At 39.5% G+C, this 24,819-nt stretch overlaps 1 protein-coding gene and 1 long non-coding RNA gene across 11 annotated transcripts in view; one reads left to right on the forward strand and one right to left on the reverse strand.

Annotated features, from left to right (window-relative positions):
• Nucleotides 1-24,819, forward strand: part of LOC128929024 (uncharacterized) — a 597,561-nt gene that overhangs the window by 490,892 nt on the left and 81,850 nt on the right. The window lies entirely within an intron of this gene.
• Nucleotides 6,116-24,819, reverse strand: part of GUCY1A2 (guanylate cyclase 1 soluble subunit alpha 2) — a 420,406-nt gene continuing 401,702 nt past the window's right edge. The window contains exon 9 of the mRNA XM_054241317.2: nucleotides 6,116-6,252. Coding sequence (XP_054097292.2) covers nucleotides 6,157-6,252 — 96 coding nt within the window. The 3' untranslated portion in view covers nucleotides 6,116-6,156. The remainder of the gene's footprint in view (nucleotides 6,253-24,819) is intronic.

A 24,819-nucleotide genomic window follows, 5' to 3' on the forward strand; every position in this document is an offset into this window, starting at 1 on the left:
GATCATGTTTCCAAAGTCCAAGGCTTTCTTTCCTCAGAAGGCCTCTTGTCATTCCCTTAATGAAAACTCACGTGTTTCTAACACGTTTCTGTTTAACATTCACCCTCTAAATCTAAAGTGAAGAGATTTTTTTACTATTACTTTAATAATAAAAACATAGTTTAATTTTCCTAGCAAATGCTAAGATTTTCCAAAGATAATACAATTAGGTGCTGCTCAACCTCTTGGAATAAATTTTAAGAACCAGTGGGTAAAATCTTAAGCTTTTGTTGTCCGAATTTTCTATTGTTTTGATCTCATCTTTTAGCTAATTTGTTCTCTAAAGTTAGACTATTTGGCATATTTTTTCCTAAAAGGAAAACAAGTATTATTTATTTCAATCCCTTCAAAGTGAATTTTTGCACAAATTACATATTGTGATCCATTCCTGTAAGAGGATTACAAAGGACGTATCTGACCTGTTTCCCGGAATAATAAACTACATTTTATGGGACACATTTTTTGGTGTTAATATGCAGAATATGAAAGCCTAGCGTGCGTTTTATCAATATCTTAATGTACGCAATTCCCTTTTAAGATTTTTAGATTTTTTTCAAGTTTCAATTATCATGTAGGGGCAGTAATGAAACTTAATATAGTCATTTATTTATTTACTTTTAACCAACTTGACATATGCCTCAAAACTTATGATCTGGGATGAGGGAGGAAGGTGGCAAGAGCTTTCAGTTGCTTAATCTCTAGCCAGGAGATATTACCTGTGGGCAAGCTCTGCTAACCCAGTTCTGGGCATGAAAGCAGTTTGGCCTTCTGGTAGTCATTGTGCCTGCTGTTTCTCCTGGCTGTGTAATACTACGCCTGTGCTATGCCTTCAGTGTCCCCACCAAACCTCATGTTGAAATTTAATTTCCATTTTAACTATATTAAGAGATGGGACCTCTAAATAGTGATTAGGCCATGAAGGAGTCTGTCTTTATGAAAAGATTAATACTATTATCACAGGAGTAGTTAGTTATGACAGGAGTGGCTTCCTGATGAAAGGGGTGAGTTCAGCCTGATTTTTCCACACATGCATATGTGTGCTTTCTCAGCGTGTGATGACTTCTGCTATGTTTTGACAGCAGATGGCATCACACGGTGAGAAAGCACACAGAAGCAGCTCCTTGATCTTGGACTTCCCAGCCTCCGTAACTGTGAGCCAAATAAACTTCTGCTGTTTGTAAATTACTGCCCTCGGTATTCCGTTATAGCTGTAGGAAGTGGACTAAGACCTCCAGTCACTCGATGAATATCTGTGGGAGATAATACTGGAGATGTCGACTAGTAAAAGTGGTTACATTTTGGGTAGGAAGCAGGTCGATGACTGTGGCTTTATTCACTATTTTATTGATTCATCCATTCAACCACTTAATGATTTTTTTTAACAAGTGCTTATTGAACTGCTACAATATACCAAGTACTCTGGTAGGACTGGGAGTAAAAGAGTAAACAAAAGAATTATGGCTCCTGCTTAAGCTCAGTGGGTAATACAGTCACAGAATTTTTCTGTGAAGGGTTATAAGGAGCTATGAGAGAGTATAGAAAGAAGGCATAATTGAGATTGTGAATCAAAGAATGCTTTTGTATATAGAAACAGCATTTAGGCAAAGAAATGACTGTTACATAGGAAGTAATCAGGCAGTAAGGTTATGAAGACAGGGAGGAAAGTTTTACATTTGAGAAACAGAAAAGTCACAGCACACAGCCCATAGAAAACAGTAGCTAAAATGGCTCAAAATAAGATTGGGGCTGTGGACATGGTTCAAAATAACCTGGGCTCATAATCAATATTAACCATTGGGGTTTGATTCTAATCACAATGGAAAATCATCCATGTGTTCAGAGCCAAGGGTGAAATTATCTCATTAATTTAAAAAATAATGCTGAAATGGAATGGAAAGGGTCAGAGATCAAAGGTAAATACACATTCAGTAAAGTGACTTTAAATTAGAATGGAGGCAGTGGAAATAAGTAAAGTGGGTTGATTTGAGATACCTTGAGGATAAATAGCCAATCTAACAGCAAGTTTGTTTATTCATGGGTATTCAGGTAGTAAGAGCGAGCCTCATGATTTGGAATTAAGCAGTTGAGAGTATGATAGTCCCCTTTGCTGAGATGGGGAAGATTGAAAAAAAAAAGGGTGCTGTGAACTGGATTTTATTCTCTTTTCCAAAATATTATATGTTGAAGCTCTAACATCCAGTGTGACTGTATTTGGAGAAAGGGCCTGCAAAGCAGTGACAGAAGTTAAATGAAGTCCTAAGAGTGGGGCCCTAATCCCACAGGACCAGTGCCCTTACAAGAAGAAGACTTGAGAGTTCAATCTCTCTCTCTCTGTTCCGTGTGAGGACAGAGCAAGAAGGTAACTAATTGCCTGCAAACCAGAAAAAAAAAACCCCATTGAATCCAAATTGGCTGGACCTTGGTCTTGGACTTCTGGCCTCCCGAACTGTGAGAAATAAGTTTCTGTCGTTGAAGCCACTCAGCCTGGAGCATTTTGTTACGGCAGCCCTAGCTAAGACGGAGGGTCTTTGAAGTATAGTTGTAGTTTGGGACAAATGTGGATTAATTGATATAATGGGTCCAGAGCTCAGAGTGCAGTCTAGGTGGCAAATCAAAATCTAGACATTATTAGCATTTAAAAGACATAGTAAATGAGATTATCTATAGCAAATGTGTAAATAGCAAGAATCCTGAGGACTTCTTCCATATAGAGCTTGCTACTAGAAAAGTAGTCAGCCAAATAAATTGAGAAGGTGAGAGATTTATTATCAGGAGTTTGTGATATTCGGGAAGTCAAGACAAGAAAGCAGAAGAGTACTAGTCAAGTATGCTGAATGCTAGTTAAAAGATAAATAAGAGGAAGACAAAGAAGCTCCCAGTAGATTTGGTAATATGAAAGTGGTGAGCTGTGGGAAAAGCGTGTAGTGGTATAGTAGAATCCATACGTGAGTGAGTCAAAGGGTGAATCAAAGTGAAGAAGGGGAGGCATCTTTTAGAGATGGGTGTGTGTGCATGTGTGTATGCCTGTGTGTGTGCATGTGTGTGCATGTGTGTATGCATGGGTGGTATTTGACGGTTGCAGGAAGCAAAGTAATCGGAAGGTAATTGAATCTAATGTGTGTTAGTGACTCCCGTGGTTCGGATCTAAAATGAGTCACTGTTGCCCTTTAGGCCATGAACATGCCGCTATACCTAGTACTGTATAAATGATACAACAAAGTTTCTCACTACCATCGCTTATGGAAAAATTACTTTTGAAATATTCGTTTTAGGGTTAGGTTTTCAAAAAATGCACTGCATAGCTATGGCCAGGGTTGTCTACATTTTCATTTCTTTGAAAATGAAATCCTTTCATATATTCTCCGTAGTCCTTCCTGGAATTTGCCTGTGGCCCTGATATCCCGCCTACTTTATTTGGGTTTGTTACTTACTATCAGACTCTCAGAGTAGGCCACCTGCCTCTCTACCCTTCTGTCTCTTATCGGCTTCCAGAGTTTCTATATATGGGTTGTTTTTTTTTTTTTTTGAGACGGAGTTTCGCTTTTGTTACCCAGGCTGGAGTGCAATGGCGCCATCTCGGCTCGATGCAACCTCTGCCTCCTGGGTTCAGGCAATTCTCCTGCCTCAGCCTCCTGAGTAGCTGGGATTACAGGCACGTGCCACCATGCCCAGCTAATTTTTTGTATTTTTAGTAGAGACGGGGTTTCACCATGTTGACCAGGATGGTCTCGATCTCTTGACCTCGTGATCCACCCACCTCGGCCTCCCAAAGTGCTGGGATTACAGGCTTGAGCCACCGTGCCTGGCCCTTAGGGGTTTTTTAAATCACCCTCGGGGACCCATTTTCTGCATATTCTAAACCTCCATGATGACAACCTGACTTTCTGAATTATACCTCATTAGTGGGCATTTGCCCTCTTTTGGCCACCTGGCATCCATGCCATCTATGGGCTGCATATATGGTGGTTAAGACCTCATCCCGTGTGGAATGAGAGATGTGGATGTAAAAACCAGTCATACTATGTAACAGCTACAAGTCCTTGGTCATGTTCAGTTCTCTAAGCCCAGGATCCTTTTCCTGAAAGAAGGAGATAATATCCCTACCTTTTGTGTTGCTGAAAATATAAAATGAAATATTGTCCATGAATTTTTAGGCCTGCTGAAGTCTAATGAATAACAATCATTGTAAAAGCTGTTTTCCTCACTTCTTCACTTTGGAAATAACTTTAAGAGTCTAGAACACTAAACAAGTCTGCCCCTTTGATTGTTTCGTGGCTTCACTCTTGTTTGCTTTTGCAAATAGGAGAAAAGAATCGTTGCACATTGCTCACTGGCCATTCAGTGAGTTAATCCCTGTGACATTTCTGGACTCAAGAAAACTCACATTCCCTAAAGTACAGTATAGGGAAGAGTCCTGATGAAAGAGTAAGTGATATAAACCCAGAAACAATGTCTAATCCACACTGGACCCTGGCTGCCTCTCCACCACGTCAGGACTCACTGCTTCACTCTAGTACCAGGTCAGTCTGAGCAGAGCTCTGTTCAGTAGCACATCTGTGACTTTAAATTATCTAGTAGTCACATTTTAAGTAAACATTTTATATTTACTTTAATTCACTATATGGTTATATTTTTATCAGCTCTATTGAGATAATAGTCGTATCATTTATTCGAACTGTGACATTTAATGGTTTCTAGCTTATTTACCGAGTTGGGCAAGTATAACTACAATCAATTTTAGAACATTTTTATTAGTCCGGAAAGAAACTCCACACCACGTAGCAGTCATTCTCCACTTACCTCCCAGCCTCTTGCCCAACCCTAGGCAATCACCGATCTGTTTTCTGCCTCTACAGATTTGCCTGTTCTCCTGTTCTGAACATTCTCTTGGGTAGTTCCGCGGTAGTCTATGACGGCATGTAGCCTTTGGAATTGAGCCACTTTTATTGAGCACAGTGTGTTCGCGATTCATGCCTGCAGCGGTGAGTGTCAGGAGTGCTGCTTTGTTGAGAAGTATTCCACTGTGTAGGTGCGCCACAGCTACTCACTCACTCTGCTGATGGACATTCGGTTATTTTCAGTTTAGATGGTCAGGAATAAAGTTGCCATAGACATTCTTGTACAAGTTTTGATGTAAACACAATTTTTAATTCTTCTTAGGTGAATACCTAGAGTAGGATCGGTGGCTCATAAGAAAAGTATTGTGTTTAACTGCATGATAAATCGTCAAGCTGTTTTCCAAAAGGGCTCTACCGTGTTAAAGACTCTCCAGTAGTGTCTGAGGGTTCCAGTTGCTTCTCGTTGCTGCCTGCACTTGGTATGGTCAATTTTTGTTTGTTTGCTATTTTAATAGGTATGTGGGGGTATAGCCACATTTTTCAAGGTTGAAAAAAGGTGAAATTATCTTGACATTTTTAACCTAATGTTTCCAAAATAACATCATTTCCACTCATGCTCTTGAGATGGCACTTAGTCGCAGCAAGTGGTTAGTTTCATATGGTATATACGGTACTCAGTGTGGTGGTACCCAACCACATTTAGGGTACCCATGTCTATATTGCATCATGATTCGGTATCTAGTTGAGTTTTTCTCTTTTCGTTGAGTTTTATCAGTTTGAGGAAACTCTGTTTTCTGTAGCTGCTTTCAGTCCATAGAATCAGTTTATAGTCCAGATAAAGAAACACACTGAGTAATAGCAGGTGTCTAATTCTGTCATTGAGAGCAGAAATCATATTTCCACCTTGCAGTCAGGCTCAGACTCATTGGTGAAAGTAGAGGAAAACCTCAAGGCAATGCATATAAAGCAAAGGTCTAAGAAGAACATAGGAGAGAAGATCTAGGGGTCGGTCCAGCGTTCAGACCAAAAAGGAAGGGCTGAGAGAGACTTTTGGAGGGAGGAAAATGGGGAAGCATTGCTCAGGTTTAGACAGCAAATATGTCATTAGAGAGAAAGGGAAAGAGAGAGAGAGCACAAGCCAGCCAGCTCCCTCAAAAGACCAGGAGACGGTATCAGCAGATGAATAGTCCAAGCCAGAAGCAAAGTTTTAACAGAGATGTCAGCGATCAGGGACTAGAGGAAGCTGAAAAGAAGCCAGACTTCTTATTCCATTCTTGTTTCAATTCCTAGGACTCGCAGAGACCCACATGTTGTTCTGTGAAAGATCTCTTCTCGCAAGGGACTTGACAGAGACACTGAAAAGCCACACCGGTTCCTAAAACCAAGGGCATAAGGGTAAAGATTAATTGGCAGTTCCACCGAAATAAAGGGAGATAGTAGGCCATGCACAGAAGCAGCATTAAAATATGTACTATAAAAGCCATTTTTGTAAATTTCAGTGATAGACCTACTACCAGAAAGGCAGCTGAGTAGGGCCACAATCATATTTCCGTTGCAGTTCAAGTTATGACTTGTCCAACAGGATAGTAAGAAAGCAAAGCCTATTGGAGAGAGAGGATACTTAGGGTGACCATATAATGCATTGAGACTGCAAGGAGTTGCTAACAGTGGGACACCAGATAACAGATGTAATTGGTGGCTGTCCTGGGCAAATTGCAGCAAACATTACCCTATCATATTTTACCACTGCTCTGAACTGAATTGCATCCCCCCAAACACATACACTGAAGCCCTACCACTCAGTATGAATGTATTTGGAGACAGGGCTTTTTAAAAATGGTAATTAAGATTAAATGAGTTCATAAGGGTAGAAATTCTTAAGGGTGGGGTTGTAATCCAATAGAACTGGTGTCCTTAAAAGGAAAGCAAGAGAGATCAGAGATCTTTCTCTCCACATGTGACAAAGAACAGGCTTTACGGTGACACAGTGAAAAGGCAGCTGTCTACAAGTTAGGAAGAGAAGCCTCACCAGAAACTGACTTTGACAGCACCTTGATCTTTCTGGAACTGTGACAAAATAGATTTCTGTTGCTTAGACCACCCATTCTCTACATTCTGTTATGGCGGACCAAGACTAAGCCGACTAAGGCAATCACGAAATCAAAATATTTCTTTGACTAGAGCTACAAATGGAGTAGAACAAATGTGAATCAGGCTGATTTTGCTGACTGCTGCCTGACATGTTCAATTTCAGAGGAATACCACTCAAGTGGTCCTAGAATTGGAATGAAAACATCTCGAAGATCTGTTTCTAAATAAGGCATTCTGTTTGTGTTTAGATGTGGCTTCTCTTAAAGAAAAAAAAAATCAGGGCAGTATCAGATATTCTTAGGACAGAGTTATGGCTATTCAGTCCCAAGCTACACACAGAAAGAGTCAGGATTAGCCAGATGCAGTGGCATGTGGCTGTAATCTCAGCTGCTCGGAGGCCGAAGCACGAGAATTGCTTGAACCTGGGAGTAGAGGTGGCAGAGGTTGCAGAGAGCCAAGATCGCGCCACTGCATTCCAGCCTGGGCGACGGAGCAAGACTCTATCTCAAAAAAAAAAAAAAAAAGTCGGGATTTAAAAAGCGGCACAGAAGGACAGAAAGAGAACAGCGGTAAATTGTTCTGACTTTGTTCAAATCAAAGCCCACAGCTTTTGAAAGTGGAAGGGCCATGTTTCTCTTTGGGTAATAATATTCATTCCTCTAGCATTTATTATGTGTGTCCTCTATGCCGAACGCCGTACTAAGTAGAAGGGGTGCAGAATGAGAAACATTCGTCCTCTCTGTTTAAATAAGTTCAGGTACACGTATATGATAGAATATCATAATGCTATTTAAAACAATTTATTGACATGGTAAAATGTTTATGATGGTCTTAAACATATTAAAAAGCACCCTTCAGACCAATTTGTATACTATTTTGAATGTGTAAATGTTTATAAAACTCTAAATATTATCAATATAAATGTATACCCAGAAAGTTTCTGGTGGCACACACACAAATATGTTACTGATTACATCTGGGGTGTAGAATTGGGACTGGAGGTAGGGAGGAGAGATCGAATTAATTTCTCTAAATACCAATTAGGTCGTCCATGACGGGGTTAATGAATTCAGTCTAGTTACAACGGAGATGAGTAAAAATAAGTGAAATAAAGCATTCTAGGTGCTACAATAGAAATATGCATAGGGTTAGACCAGCATATAAAGAAGGGAGTGTTCATTTTCTTTTTTTCTTTTTTTTTGAGACGGAGTTTCGCTCTTGTTACCCAGGCTGGAGTGCAATGGCGCTATCTCGGCTCACCACAACCTCCGATTCCTGGGTTCAGGCAATTCTCCTGCCTCAGCCTCCCGAGTAGCTGGGATTACAGGCACGCGCCACCATGCCCAGCTAATTTTTGTATTTTTAGTAGAGACGGGGTTTCACCATGTTGACCAGGATGGTCTTGATCTCTTGACCTCGTGATTCACCCGCCTCGGCCTCCCAAAGTGCTGGGATTACAGGCGTGAGCCACCCCGCCCAGCCCGAGTGTTCATTTTCATATGGAATTGTCAGAAATAACTTTTTAAGGGGAAGTAAGGCATGAGCTAAGTTTTCAAAACTGGATGATAAGAAGGGGAGCAAGGAAGCCTGACACCTCAAGGAAGAGAGCACTAGAGCTACGAAACATTTTAGAATGTTAGCAGATCTGCAAGTGGTCCTCTATTCCCACTCTATTCAGCCAAATATCTGGGGCACAATGCAGGAAGGTATGGCCATGAATAAAGTTGATGGGAGAGGTAATAATAAGCAAATCTAAAACTTAGTGAACCATGTTGAGTGTTAAATATTGTGCTGTGAGCTTTGTCATTGCAGAGGATGGTGAGAAAATTGAGACAAACTTTAGAGAAAGGTTGAGGCTGGGCGCCGTGGCTCATGCCTGTAATCCCAGCACTTTGCGAGGCCAACACAGGTAGATCACTGGAGGTCAGGAGTTTGAGACCAGCCTGGCCAACATGGTGAAACCCCATCTTTATTGAAAATGCAAAAATTAGCCAGGCATGGTGCTGCGCACCTGTAATCCCAGCTTCTCAGGAGGATGAGGCATGAGAATCACTTGAACCCAGGAGGAAGAGGTTGTGGTGACCCAAGATCACACCACTGCATTCCAGCCTGGGTGACAGAGCATGACTTCGTCTTTAAAAAAAAAAAAAAAAAAAAAGGAGAAGGAAGTTTGAATAGGCAACAGTATCAAATAGTACAGGAAAGATCAGCCACCAGAGACCTGAAATTGATTTGACTATTATGAGATCCTGGTTACCTCTCACACTTGGGCAATGTTGGTAAACGACGGAGACACAAGGTGGCTGATCACCTTGGGAGCTTAAGTCTCAGGTAGTCTGAGGCATAAAATGAGATATTAGGTTGCCTTTTCACCACATGTAGACTGGAAGTTGCTTAGTCATCATTCTGAGGCTCAAAAGGGAACTTTGCATAGGAAGTTGACCTTCAGCCGAAACCTCTGCAGCCCGAGTGAGTGGGCCTGTTATGGCTTCATAGCAGGCAAGGAAGAAGCTTAGAGCATCTGGGGGAAAGGGCCCTGCTGGCTGCGAGGCTAAAAGCAGCCAGGTAAAAGAGCCCTTGAATAAAATAATTCTCTTTTCAGAGTTTCACAGGTAATTAAAAACTTCGCTCCTCTAAGGACATTTCTAGGGATGAACATCTAAATATTTTCACCATCTGGTTCTACCCAGAGCTTTAACTCCCTGTGAATGGCCCCTGGTGTGCTAATTCAAATTTCCCATTAAATTCACTTCTGCTTTAAAGGTTAAGAAGTGGGTTTTGGGCCGGGCGCGGTGGCTCAAGCCTGTAATCCCAGCACTTTGGGAGGCCGAGGCGGGTGGATCACAAGGTCGAGAGATCGAGACCATCCTGGTCAACATGGTGAAGTCCCGTCTCTACTAAAAATACAAAAAGTTAGCTGGGCACGGTGGTGCGTGCCTGTAGTCCTGGCTGCTCGGGAGGCTGAGGCAGGAGAATTGCCTGAACCCAGGAGGCAGAGGTTGCGGTGAGCCGAGAGTGCGCCATTGCACTCCAGCCTGGGTAACAAGAGCAAAACTCCATCTCAAAAAAAAAAAAAGAAGTGGGTTTTGGCATCAGCTCAATCTGGGCTCACATCCTGGCTTTGTCACTTGCTTAGGTTATGGGATTTATCCAGGCCTTCACTGTACTGCCACAAATTGAAGAGAGAGTGTGAATTACCTCTTGAGTGTTCTTTGGAACTTACATTGAGAGATGATGTTTAAAGGCCTTAGCATAGGCCAGGCGTGGTGGCTCAAGCCTGTAATCCCAGCACTTTGGGAGGCCGAGGCGGGTGGATCATGAGGTCAAGAGATCGAGACCATCCTGGTCAACATGGTGAAACCCCGTCTCTACTAAAAATACAAAAAAATTAGCTGGGCATGGTGGCGCGTGCCTGTAATCCCAGCTGCTCAGGAGGCTGAGGCAGGAGAATTGCCTGAACCCAGGAGGCGGAGGTTTAGGTGAGCCGGGATCGCACCATTGCACTCCAGCCTGGGTAACAAGAGCGAAACTCCGCCTCAAAAAAAAAAAAAAAAAAAGGCCTTAGCATAAAGTCATCCAACAAGTAATGACTGTAAAGGGGAAAGAAAGCTAGATTTATTTTATTATTATTTTAAGAATTTATCATTGCTTTTTCATAAATTCAATATAATTTTTTCAGTACCCAATAAAAGATAATCCTGAGTTTTAATAAATATTACTCTTGGTAAGCTATCTGAAATCCTTTTGGATATAAATGTTTTTACTTTTTATTAAATAACACACTACTAACTAGATATAGAAAATCTTCTATTTTCTGTGACTTCATTCAAAATGTAGTGAATTTATGTATTATTGCTTACATTAGACGTATTTGAAATATCACTGTGATGATTCGTGTCAGTATAGTAGAAAATTCTAGTTTCACTCTGAGGTTAGATAGGCGGGGTCTGATTCCTGAAACTGCTGCTGATTAATTTTATGGCCTTGGGCAAGAGACTACAAACTAATAAGTGCTAAGATATATTGAGCATTTACTTGTCCATTTCTAACTTGATTCTTATAATGCACACCTGAAATAAGTACTAATAATTCCTTTTTATGAGAATTAAATGCAGAAAGAGATAGAAGCAAACATATTTGCCCAACATTGCCGATAGGGGATGCACTTGAACCCAGGTCTGAGAGACTACAAAACCCATACTCTTCACTCTAAGTAATGTACCATGGCAACCCTCCTGTCCGTAAAATGAAACTAAAGAAACTTATTATGAAGAGTTGTAAAGACTGGTGATAACATAGGTCATTTTCACATGGTGAATGTTCCATAAATGTTAGTGATTTTAAAATTCTCATTCATGTGAACTATAGTAATGTAAAATGAAAAAAAGAAACCTGATATTTTGAAATTTATAATACACTCATAGATTTCCAAATTATCTGGCAACACTACACAGAATGTGGACAGGATCAGTACTGAGAAATTGCAAGAATGTCAGATGCAGTGAAGCTTCTGGTTTTCAATAGGGAAAAACTGGTAGAAGCACCCATTTAGATATTTGCAAATCATGGGCAGTATTTAATGTTTAGATTTCTACCAAACGGCCAATTTCACCCAATGTTTGTGGGTATGTGTGTGAAATACAGAATACCTCACAGCTCCGTTAGAATTTTAAACAACAAAGAATTTGTGTTCTTTAAAAAATGCCTTTTTAATCAACATATACTCTAAGTATGTTCACAATGTTTTGTTAATACTCTCCGTGTGACCTGCCCTCTAACCGACCATGTTATTCTTCTTTTTGTCTTAATTTTTAGCAATTCTCCTTTAGATGAACTCAAAGAGTGCTTTACATGAAAACAAAGAACATAACATTTTCAAACACATTAAAATATGCCAAATAAGATGGAATCTCCTATACACATTTCAAATAGCAAGTAATTATTAAGATTGCTGTGTTTTACTTCAGAAATAAAAAAGAAATAACTAAACCGATGTGTTTTATCTACACCACAAGAGTTCAAAGAACTGTGATGATAAATGAGCCGTTTCCAAATTCTAAGTCCTCAGGTTCAATCACTGCTAAATTATCCAAACTAATAGAGAGGAGCAAAGGTACAGGGTGCTCGATGGGCTCAGTCTACTTCATGGCTGGTGCTAACAGTCCCACAGAGGTGGCCTCTCATGGGCAATACCTAGCTTTTCCATTTAGAATCCTGTCTTCTCATCCCTACCACTACCGGTCTGTGCCACCCACAGTCTTTCCCAAGAGACAAATCAAAAACAAGCCTTATTTAAATGTACATCTTTCTTAAGGAGTGAAATAAGTTAAGCCTCAATTCACGTATAATTTTGGACCTAGTTAACCCCCATCAATCAAAGATATGTATTCTCCATGATGACTACTCAGCATGCTACTAGTAGGGAACATATTTACTTGAAGTTGGAGCTTCTATTTAAAGTTATACTTTACCCTCCAGAAGTTTCTTTTTTTCTTTTATCCTTCCTTCTTTCCTTTTCCCTTTTCCCTTTTTCCTCTTTCTTAAATATGGGCATGAATCTACTTTACAATGAAGAAAAAAAATTGAAATATTCTTTATTTTCTTATTATATAAAACCAATTCCAGCAAATATTTGTTCATTGCTTTAAAAATACTTTTCGTCCTTTCCTCCCTCCTTTCTTCTTTCTTCTTTTTCACTTCCCCCTCTCTCTTTCTCCCATTTCTTCTTTCTTACCCTTTCTGCTTGTCTTCCTGTCTGGACTTTATTATGTGTGTTGTGTGAAATTCTACATAAACATAAATAAATGTTAAGGCAAGATCTCCTCAAGAAATTCGTAATCCTACTGACCTATTGACCAGTCAATTTAGCTTATTAAGCAAAACCTGATCAAGGAGACCTTAAAATCATATTTAAAGCAATGAACAAATATTTGGCTTATTGATTTTATCCAGTAAGCAAAATAAAAAATATTTCAAGATATTTTTTTCTCCCTGTAAAGTAGATTTAAGCCCATATTTCAGAAAGCTGCATATGCACAAAAAGTCACAGTTTTCTTCAAATTATAGGGTTGCTGCTGTTAAGGAAACTATCTAGAGAAAATGAGTTGCCTCACACAGCTTTTGTTAAACAGGAAAGAGGTACCTTAATCAGGGAGAAACCGTTATTTTTCTATTATCTTCATAGTGGAGACGCTAACAGTAAAATGCTGTATTTTTCTCCCTTCAAGCTATGCATTAAATGGTCTTAAGCTACGGTTTTTTGCATCACTGGTTCAGAAGGTTATGATTTCATCAGGATGACTTTTAGTGCAAAGCACTCTTAAATGAGTTCAGGGGAAATGAGCTAAATCTAAGATGCTGTTGGTTTGCCAATGCCAATCTTCTCACAAAATTCAAGTGCCACTTGTCTTTGTAATTGCAAGCATAGGGCTATATCTTCCCTCATTTGGAAGCACTCACATAGAACTCGATTATTATCAGGCAAGCGAGCATTTGAATCTTAAATGATCACTGATCCATATTAACTGCAATTTGCTCTATAGTAATTTGGTTAGGGGGTCATGTAGGAAGTAGACTGTGGGTTTCTCTTTATTCGGACTGACTGCATAACAGAGTACAAATCTTACTGTTCCTTCTACAAAGACAAATATACTATAATTTTTTAAAAGGCATACTTCATTTGAATATGAATACATCATTAATTTTTGATCATCAGTTTGTTTTTGGTTTTTAGAAAATACTAGGCAGCTTTTAGAGACCATCATGTTATGCCTGGCAAGAGGACAGGCATCAGATGAAAAAAGGAAGCAAGTCTTCTCAATAAAGAAGATTGGCAGTGTGTTAGTCCATTTTCAACTGTTATAAGGAACTACCAGAGACTGGGTAATTTATGAAGAAAAGAGATTTAGTTGATTCACAGCTCCGTTGGCTTAACAAGAAGCATGACTGGGAGACCTCAGGAAACTTAGAATCATGGCAGAAGAAGAAGCATGGACCTTCTTCACATGGTGTCAGGAAATAGAGGGAGGGTGCACCAGCGGGAAGTACCCCACACTTTTAAACAACCAGATCTCATGAGAATTCTGTCAGGAGGCAGCACTGGGGGGTGGTGCTAAACCATTAATATCCTCCCCCAAGATTTAATCACCTCCCACTAGGCCTCACCTTCAACACTTGACAGGAGGGATTACAATTTGACAGGAGATTTGGGTGGGGACACAAAGCCAAACCATATCAGACAGTGAGAGTGAAGAACTGCCTTTATATTTAATTTGAAATAATTAAACACGGGCATTGATGTAAGCCAGTGCTTTCATGTTGGTAAATTATCTTTATTTTTTGGTTCTGCTTTCTCTGATGAAGCTGGAGTTGAAAATGGTTACTCTGAAAACATAATCTAAACCTTTCTTCAGATGAAGTATAGACAGGGTTTTAGAAGTCTTCCTTGAAAAAAGATGTGAAACAAAGCAGAAACAAGCAATCCGCAAGAGTTTGACACAAGCCTCACTGAGAGCATCTTCATCTTTTTCTTTCTTTTTAACCTCAGGAAAATAAATTGAGGTTTGTTTCATCAATTTAGAATGTTAAAAAAAGTATCTAATTAAGCTAGGATATGACTAATTAAACTACTTGGAACTATATCTGTATTTGTGAACAACATTGGTTATATCGATATGCATATGTGGAAAGTGGCCTCTGAACATTGCATTTCAAAAATAGAAATTAATAAATTCATGTTACTTTAATTAGCAATAATTACATAATATTTAGCAACACTTATTAATACAGTTTTTAAGACTCTCATAAAATGTTAGACAACACTGATTGCCAGACTTATTTTATGAACTGCTAAGAAAGGCAGAAACTCTGCCAAATAAATTATGACAGAAGGCATATATAAATTATGTGTTATATATGAATTTTTCACACAAGCCTCTTATTGCTTGGAAATTACAGCCATCTATTTTAAGGATTTTGATAGTTTCCACTGACTTTTGTTGAGTTGCCTAGCACGAGCCAGGCAATCCCTTTACACGTTCCACACAAACAGAATGTAGCATAGCTTTATATATTCACACGCATCTTCCTTTCTTTGGTCTCATAAAGTACTTGGGTGTTTTGCAAGCAAATAAGGCATTCGCGGTGTCCTTACAAAGACTCACTTCACTCTCTTCTTTTTCCATGTTTTTCACATAAAGAAAAACTTTTGTTTCTACAGTGAAATGCCATGTGATCTTTAATGTATTTAAATAGCTCAACACTGCTCCATGAGGGTGATATTGACTATGATGATTAAGCTGGAAGGATGAATACCTATGACCCCACTCGCTCATGCAGGAATGAAAAATAGGACATGACTGTTGTCTGGCAAAAAACAACTATAAGCATTGTAAATTTTAAGACACGTTCTTATTTTAGAGATTTATAAACATAACCAAAAAGAAATGTGTCTTTGAATCGTGAAAAGAGAGCTTGTTTATTTTTATAACTATGTATTAACATAAAGAAAAATGCCACTTTGGGAGGCCGAGTCGGGCGGATCACGAGGTCAAGAGATCGAGACCATCCTGGCCAACATAGTGAAACCCCGTCTCTACTAAAAAAATACAAAAATTAGCTGGGCGTGGTGGCGCGTGCCTGTAGTCCCAGCTACTTGGGAGGCTGAGGCAGGAGAATTGCTTGAACCTGGGAGGCGGAGGTTGCAGTGAGCCGAGACTGCGCCACTGCACTCCAGCCTGGTGCCTGGTGACAGAGCGAGACTCTATCTCAAAAAAAAAAAGAAAATGCATATATTTTGTAAGTATACTAATGAGTACTCTGGGAACTTGCATACACAAAGGAAAAAGCCACAAAAATGCAGTCAGAGCCACCAGGGGATTTTAGTGTTTGAAGGCAAAGTACCCTAAGGCACTTTTTGCAAACTTGACTCTGTAAAGATATGTCCATATAAAGGGGCCATCACGTATAAAACAGAGTGATGATACTTTGCTAAAAATATCAGGATAAAAAATATTGAGGCAGAAATCTTGAAAGAAACAGAGGCAGTGTGTGGAAAAAATAATTACTTGGTATCAATCAGTAAGGAATAAATAAGAGGAACAAGTCTAGTTATCACAGTTCCTTAAGAAATACAGTCTTGAGTAGGGGTCAGAAAACTTTGTAAAGGGCTAGATGATAGTTTAAGCTTTGCTGGCCAAATACATCCTCTATTAGATAATTTTTTTTTGAAACACTTTTTAAAGTTGTAAAAACCATTCTTAGCTTGGGGCAGTGATATGGTTTGGCTCTCTATCCCCACCCAAATCTCACCTTGAATTGAAATACTCCCCACATGTCATGGGAATGACAAGGTGGAAGGTAATTCAATCATGGGGGTAGGTTTCCTCTATGCTGTTCTTGTGTTAGTGAATAAGTCTCATGAGATCTGATGGTTTTATAAAGTGCAGTTTTCCTGCACATGTTTTCTGTCTTGCCTGCCACCATGTAAGACGTGCCTTTGACCTTCCGCCATGATTGTGAGGCCTCCCCAGCCACATGGAACTGTGAGTCCATTAAACCTCTTTTTCTTTATACATTATCAAGGCTCAGGTATGTCTTTATCATCAGCCTAAAAGTGGACTAATACAGGCAGTAAGAGGCTGTGGGCTGGATTTGTCTCTCAGCTTGCAGTTTTCAGATCCCTGGTTTGCACTAGCGGTTGTCAAATTTTAGCATGCATAAGGGCTTCCTGGAGGGCTTTCTGACACAGATTGGCATTCCCAGAGCTTCTGATTCAGAAGGTCTGGGGTGGGGCTTGAAAATTTGCATTTTTAACAAGTTTCTAGTTGATACTCATGCTGTATATGCAGGAATCACGCTTGGACAATCACTGACCTAGTAGTGATTTGGAACAGCCTTGGAGTACAGTAGATTTGGATCCTTATTCTGCCACTAACCTTTCATGAGAACTTGGGCAGTTGATTGAACTCTACTGAATCTCAGCTCCCTCAGCTGTAGAATAGACAGCAATGGGACCTACACAAGTGTATCCTCATGATTCAGATTCACAAGTAAGATCTGTGGAGCACGTAGCACTGTGCTCAGCACACAGTGATTGCTACATAGACATTAATATTAACCACTCAGATGGAAGACCATTCTGAGGAACCCAAATTGGAATGAAAAAAAAAAAGTTATAGTTTTTTCACCCTCCACTGATGTATTTGGGGTAAGAAAAAAATATCAGTGAGAAAGTTAAAAAGGAAAAATGGAAGTAGCAATATAGATATCATTGAAACTTTTACTTGTAAAAATGCATGACATTTTCTTGAAGATGGATATCTGGGATAAATGGCTAAATTTGCAGTCCATGAGCCTTGTGATGATCCATGTACCGTGCTGCTGAAGAAGTGAAACAGCTGGGAGGCTCTTCTGCACTAGAAACATGGGACTCACTTCTAGTGACAGCACATGTGATAAAGCAGCTGCTGACATTTCCTGGTTTTAATGACTCAGCTGCACAGAGGATACTCAAGCAACGTTCTTGCTGCCTATTACAGCTGTTAGATAGTTGTGAAGGCACTCTCTGGTTCTGTTTGGGGTTCATTCCTGCTGTGTAGTAGGGCAATAAAACTGATTTCCCCTTGGAAGTAAACAACTCAGCTATCAAAGGCACATTTGGGAGTTGGAATATGATTCACCTCTATCCAAGACACAGATAAAAAGAATGGGCTTCCCAAGTTAAGGAGCTGTCCTCCTCTCGAATGTGCCTGGTAGGTAATATATGCTTGTCACTAACAATTGTAGAATTCACACAAAGATCTTAGCGTCCAGTAAATAGTGCCTATTTGCAGATCATCTTTACAAAACTCATGGCAAAGCCAGTGATCCATTTGTCTTGCCTCAGGCTTATTCTATCATAAGAATGTCCATCTTCTAAGACAAGCTTTTTCTTATCTATCCAAAGATGGATAAAGGCACTCAGACATTGGGTAAGGTAGGCCTGGACATGTGTTATGAATCTACAGAAAGATTTTAGCAAATCATTGAAGTTCTCTAAACATCACTTCCTTCTTCAATCCCTAACTGGTCTCATGCTTTGCTCTTGCCTTTGTATAATCCATCATTCAGAGGAAACTTTTTGAAAAGCAAATCACATCACTTCACTGCCCGCTTAAGACCCTTCTATGGCTTCAGAAACACTAGAATTTTATATGAACATCGTATCAAAATCCAAAACCTCAGTATTCAGACTGTGGTCTGCAGGATCGCCAGGGAGCAGAATCGCAGCCTCTTCTACAGACCTTCTGAGACACTTACTGTTTTCTAAAAGGATCCCCACGTCATTCATATGTACATTAAAGTTTGAGAAGCAGTGGCCTATAAGGCCCTTCTAACTTTCCCATGAGTCTGACTTTATCTCCAACTACTCAACCTCTCATTCGTTACACTGCATGTACTCTTCTTCTGACGGAAAAAGCAAGAGGCTCAGGGCCTTTGCTCTGTGACTAAAATATCCAGCTCTAAGATTGGCTCCTGGCCAGTCCCTCCTTGTCATTTCAGTTTGAGGTTAAAATGTTACTTCCTGAAAATCACCATCCATCCCTTTTTTGTTTTAGTTTGGTTTTGCTTTTCTATTATATGCCTCCACCTTTCCAGAATATAAGAGCTGTAAGAGCTGGGATCTGATCTATCATGTTTATTGCTCTATTGCTGGTACATAGAATGGTGCCTGTTACATAGTGTATAGTCAATAAATAATTTTCAATAAATCAAGAAATTATATTTAGCTCTCAAGACTGTTTTGGGGATTCAATGATAGAGTATCTGAGAACATTAGCATATCTTGGTTGCTCACTCAATGTTAGCTCCCAGCCTTTCCGTTTTTCCTCCCTTCCTTGCCTGTAAAGTATTGATACACAGAGATGTCTAGGTTGTATAGGTCATCTCTGTGATAACAGGAAACCTATTCCACGACCCTAATAGAAAGTCTAGAAGTTGCATTATTCGTTGACTTCTCTGAACAACAATTTCATCTGCAATCAATCCCTGACAATTTCTCCAATGGATGAGTCAGAAGCACAGTTAAGAAAAGGGGTGGTCAAAGAGAAAATAGAATAGAGTACTTAGTCTGCCAGACAGAGGTGGAACTGCACCCTTTACCTGCCTCAGGCTGGCCTTGGTTCTTGTAAAGAGAATTCTAACAGGAATAGGCAGTGTGAGTGAGAATGTAAATGTACAGTAGAGTGCCAAGTGTTGGAACCTAACCAGTTCATTTAATTTTCTTAAGTTTTGGTTGCGAGAATATGAAATGCAGTATGTGATAAATATAGGCAACTTCCTATCCATGCCAAATAAATATTTAAAATACTTCATGTTTAGTACATTAGAAGGATGAGGAAAATGTTAGAGGTTTAGAATTGAGGGAATGGGAAAAGCTAAAAGATCCATGAAACTTCTGGAAATGAGTGAAGTGAGACACCTGTGAGAAACAATTTGGAGGTAACTTTGTAGTGGCAAGAGCTTTGGCTTCAGAGTCAGATGGATATAGGTTGGAATTCTTCAGTAATAGGTAACTGTGAAATATTACTTAATTACTTAATATTATGTCTGGTCCCAGGTATTCTAATCAGCAAAAGAGAGAAAATGTTAATACTCAGTTCACAGAGCCAGAATAATGAGATCTGCGTGTCACAGCTTCTTAGTGCTCATGGCAGGCAAAGCACCTGACACACTGTCTCTAACCAAGACACATCTGCAGTTATTATAATTATTGGAAGTCAGGGACAGATGAACCCAGTGCTGTCTTGTTCATTCTGTCTCCCCATAACAAATTGTATAAATATCTTTCAATTGCCCCTGTCTTTCCTTTCTATACCCTCACACACGCCATCCTTCTCTACTTATTTCCTTCTTGAAAAATTTCTCCAATTACTACGTGGATGGATCAGAAACACAGAAATAGAAATACTGAAAGAGGGAAGGGGCCAGGCTGAGAAAAAAAAAAAAATCATACAAGCTTCTCCGCTTATATCGGGTTTCATTGCTGTGACCTGATACAGTTGGCTTCCTCTGGAAGTGGATACCACTTGGAACAACTAGACATCTGTGAAAGAATTAAGGAGAAGAATAAGACTAAACGGAGGAAAATGTTAGCTACATCGCAATCAGATTTCTGTGCTTGCTATATTAACTGCAAGAGTAAGTCTTCCTATACCTGGCAAATTAAAATGAGATTAATATTCCACATGATTAAAATATACTGTAGCACAGATGGAGTAATCTAACCAGCATCAGAATAAGTATATAATTTATATAATGTAGGACAATGTCCATTGAGATTATTATAATGAAATGTTTGATTGTTTTTCTTCTTTCATCTAATATAGTTTTAAATATGTTGGTGGCAATGTCCAAACTAATTTAACTTTTCTCATTGAGATTCTGAAACTCTGTTTTTGTTTATCAAAATAATGAGTAGCATAATGAATATCTTCTCTTATTACCACTCCTCATGGACTTTGAATCCTATACAGTTTACTTCTCATTGAGCTATAGAGCTAGGAGCTCTATAAAATACAGTATTTGTTATTCTTCCAAACAGGTGACATAAATATTGACAAATAATCTCTGCTTTATTTTTGGTAAAGAAATAAGTGTACTAGAATTACCATTAAAAACAATTGACTTATAATCTAACCCGTACATTTTCCAAGCAAGTCTGGAAACATAATTGCCCAAATACACAAGTTAGAGATAGAGCCAGGAGTGTAGCTGATACTTCTTTCATCTGAATCTCATTTCAAGCTCTTACCATGACACCTTATTAATTCTTTTTACATAGATATGTATTATAGCTTGCATGAAAAATACTGAAGACTAGAGTTTTAAGCTTGAATTCCTCGTAGCTTGCCCCAGGCCTGGGATTGATTCTAAAACCTCCTAAAATATAAACCAGTGACAGTTCCTAACTCTCTTAAGAAGAAGAAAAGTGTACCATGAACAGCTTTATCAGACAAGGAATATTAGTTCCATGTTGCTACTGTAACAAGTTACCACAAATGTACTGTGTTAAAACAAAATATATATATATATTATTTTGAAGTTCTCGTGGTTAAAAAGCTTAAAATAACTCTCAGTAGGCTAAAATTTGCAGAGCCTTGTTCTTTCCTGAAGGTCTATGGGAGAAACCATTTCCTTGCCTTTTCTAGTTCCTAGAGGCCCCCTGCCTTCCTTAGCTTGTGGCCCAGCATGACTCCAACCTCTTCTGTTACCACATTTATTTTTAATTGTATTTTAGGTTTTGGGGTACATGTGAAGAACATGCGGGATAGTTGCATAGGTACACACATGGCAGTGTGAGTTGCTGCCTTCCTCCCCTTCACCTATATCTGGCATTTCTCCCCATGCTATCTCTCCCCAACTCCCCACCCCACTGTCCCTCCACTGTTCCCCCAATAGACCCCAGTGTGTAGTGCTCCCCTCCCTGTGTCCATGTGTTCTCATTGTTCATCACCCGTCTATGAGTGAGAACATGTGGTATTTCATTTTCTGTTCTTGTGTCAGTTTGCTGAGAATGATGTTCTCCAGGTTCATCCATGTCCCTACAAGGGACACGAACTCATTGTTTTTGATTGCTACATAATATTCAATGATGTATATGTGCCACATTTTCCCAGTCCAGTCTATCATCGATGGGCATTTGGGTTGGTTCCAGGTCTTTGCTATTGTAACCAGTGCTGCAATGAACATTCGTGTGCATGTGTCCTTATAGTAGAACGATTTATAGTCCTTTGGATATATACCCAGTAATGGGATTGCTGGGTCAAATGGAATTTCTATTTCTAGGTCCTTGAGGAATCACCACACCGTCTTCCATAATGGTTGAACTAATTTACACTCCCACCAACAGTGTAAAAGTGTTCCTATTTCTCCACATCCTCTCCAGCATCTGTTGTCTCCAGATTTTTTAATGATCACCATTCTAACTGGCGTGAGATAGTATCTCAATGTGGTTTTGATTTGCATCTCTCTGATGACCAGTGATAATGAGCATTTTTTCATGTTTGTTGGCCTCCTGTATGTCTTCTTTTGTAAAGTGTATGTTCATATCCTTTGCCCATTTTTGAATGGGCTTGTTTGTTTTTTTCTTGTAAATCTTTTTAGTTCTTTGTAAATTCTGGATATCAGTCTTTTGTCAGATGGGTAAACTGCAAAAATTTTTTCCCATTCTGTTGGTTGCCAATTCACTCTAGTGACTGTTTCTTTTGACATGCCGAAGCTGTGGAGTTTGATTAGGTCCCATTTGCCTATTTTGGCTTTTGTTGCCAATGCTTTTGGTGTTTTGTTCATGAAGTCCTTGCCTACTCCTATGTCCTGAATGGTTTTGCCTAGATTTTTTCTTCTAGGGTTTTTATGGTGTTGGGTCTTATGTTTAAGTCTTTAATCCCTCTGGAGTTAATTTTAGTGTAAGGTGTCAGGAAGGGGTCCAGTTTCTGCTTTCTGCACATGGCTAGCCAGTTTTCCCAACACCATTTATTAAACAGGGAATCCTTTCCCCATTGCTTGTTTTTGTGAGGTTTGTTGAAGATCAGATGGTTGTAGATGTGTGGTGTTGCTTCTGAGGCCTCTGTTCTGTTCCATTGGTCTATATCTCTGTTTTGGTACCAGTACCATGCTGTTTTGATTACTGTAGGTTTGTTGTATAGTTTGAAGTCCGGTAGTGTGATGCCTCCTGCTGTGTTCTTTTTACTTAGAATTGATTGGCTATGCGGGCTCTCTTTTGGTTCCATATGAAGTTTAAGGTGGTTTTTTCCAGTTCTGTGAAGAAGGTCATTGGTAGCTTGATGGGGATAGTGTTGAATCTATAAATTACTTTGGGCAGTATGGCCATTTTCACAATATTGATTCTTCCTAACCATGAACATGGAATGTTTCTCCATCTGTTTGTGTCCTCTCTTATTTCATTGAGCAGTGGTTTGTTGTTCTCCTTGAAGAGGTCTCTTACGTTCCTTATTAATTGTATTCCTAGGAATTTTATTCTCTTTGTAGCTGTTGTGAATGGCAGTTCGTTCTTGATTTGGCTCTCTTTAGGACTGTTATTGGTGTATAGGAATGCTTGTGATTTTTGCACATTGATTTTGTATTCTGAGACTTTGCTGAAGTTGCTTATCAGTTTCAGGAGTTTTTGGGCTGAGACCATGGGGCCTTCTAGATATACTATCATGTCATCTGCTGATTCTCATCTTCCTGCCTTCCTCTTCTAAGGACCTTATGATTACGTTGTGCCCACTCTTATGATTCAAGATTATCTCCCTATCTCAAGACCTTAAATTTAATTGCAAAAAATTCCTTCTGTAATGAAAGGTAACATAATTACAAATGCTGGGAATTAGGATGTGAGTAGCTTTCGATAGCCATTGTGCTACCTATCACATAAGAATACTGTAAGTCTATCAGTTTTGTGCCTTGGCCTAACTGAATGGGTAGGTTCAATTATAACAATAAAAATAAAGAAGACGTACATATAATGAGTTTGGTTTCAGACTTGTAATATTTGAGATAAATTTGGATATGAATGTCTGATGGGGAGTATAGATATCTAATGGGGAGTTGGATTTAAAGGTCTAGAATTCCTTATGAGAGAGCTATTCTTCTCCTCATTTGGCAGATGAAGAAACTTGATGTCCTGGAGAGGAAAAGAGACTGCATCAGAATATCAATGGCAGATCTAGGTCTGCAGCTATGTTTCTTGCTTCTTTGTCTTGTATTTTCCCTGCCAGGTAACCCACAGATGGCGTTCCCACAGCTGAAATCAGAATATACATGCAGAAACAAAACTTTATTTGGTAAACATTTAAATCTTTTCCCCGAAGAGTAGCACACCGTTGGGAAAATATTAGCTGCATTCTGCAGTTGATTAGCTGGTTTAATGCCAGCTGCTGTATTTGCTCACCTGTGGTGATTAAAGGTACAAGCGGCATGATGTTTCAAATGATGCCAGGTATAGTTCCAAGTCCTCTGGATCTTCAACCTTTTGCTATTCAGAAAAGACATCAAGATTTGGGTCCCAATATGGTGCAGCTTAATTGACTACCTGATATCAAAACAACTTTCAAAAAAACCCCAGATGTTCCCTGAAGCAGATGCAAGGGGAGACAAACAAAAACATGGCTGCCGTCATCCTATATGGGAGCATTGTTCACTTCTCACGTGGGGGCAGAGGAGACACGTGAACATGGCTGTCATCCTATATGGGAGCATTGTTCGCTTCTCATGTGGGGGCAGAGGAGACACGTGAACATGGCTGTCATCCTGTATGGGAGCACTGTTCGCTTCTCACGTGGGGGCAGAGGAGACACGTGAACATGGCTGTCGTCATCCTATATGGGAGCATTGTTTGCTTCTCACGTGGGGGCAGAGGAGACACGTGAACATGGCTGTCATCCTATATGGGAGCACTGTTCGCTTCTCACGTGGGGGCAGAGGAGACATGTGAAGTGCTATTTCATCTTAATTCAGATTTAAATGTGAACACTTTCACATCCACTGTTCATACAAAAGCCTTGGACTCCACCTCTTACTACCTACAGCAAGACCAATGACTTTTCGGTAGAATAGGCCCCTTTCACCAACACTACCAACCTATAGACTCCAGGCATTTTTAAAATCAATTTATTTCTAAGAGTTACGTTAAGAATCCTGGTACTTAAAGAGGAAGTTTATGAATATGACTTTATTGTAGGAAATACTATCAATTTGAGCTAGAAAATATCTTACATCCACAAACAAAAAAATAACAGATATACTGGGGAAGAGTTAGTGTTATACACACGGCAACAAAAATTAAAATACTCTGTCTTTTTATTAAAGT

The sequence above is a fragment of the Callithrix jacchus genome, chromosome 10 (assembly GCF_049354715.1).
Source record: "Callithrix jacchus isolate 240 chromosome 10, calJac240_pri, whole genome shotgun sequence".
In the NCBI taxonomy this organism is placed as follows: domain Eukaryota; kingdom Metazoa; phylum Chordata; class Mammalia; order Primates; family Cebidae; genus Callithrix; species Callithrix jacchus.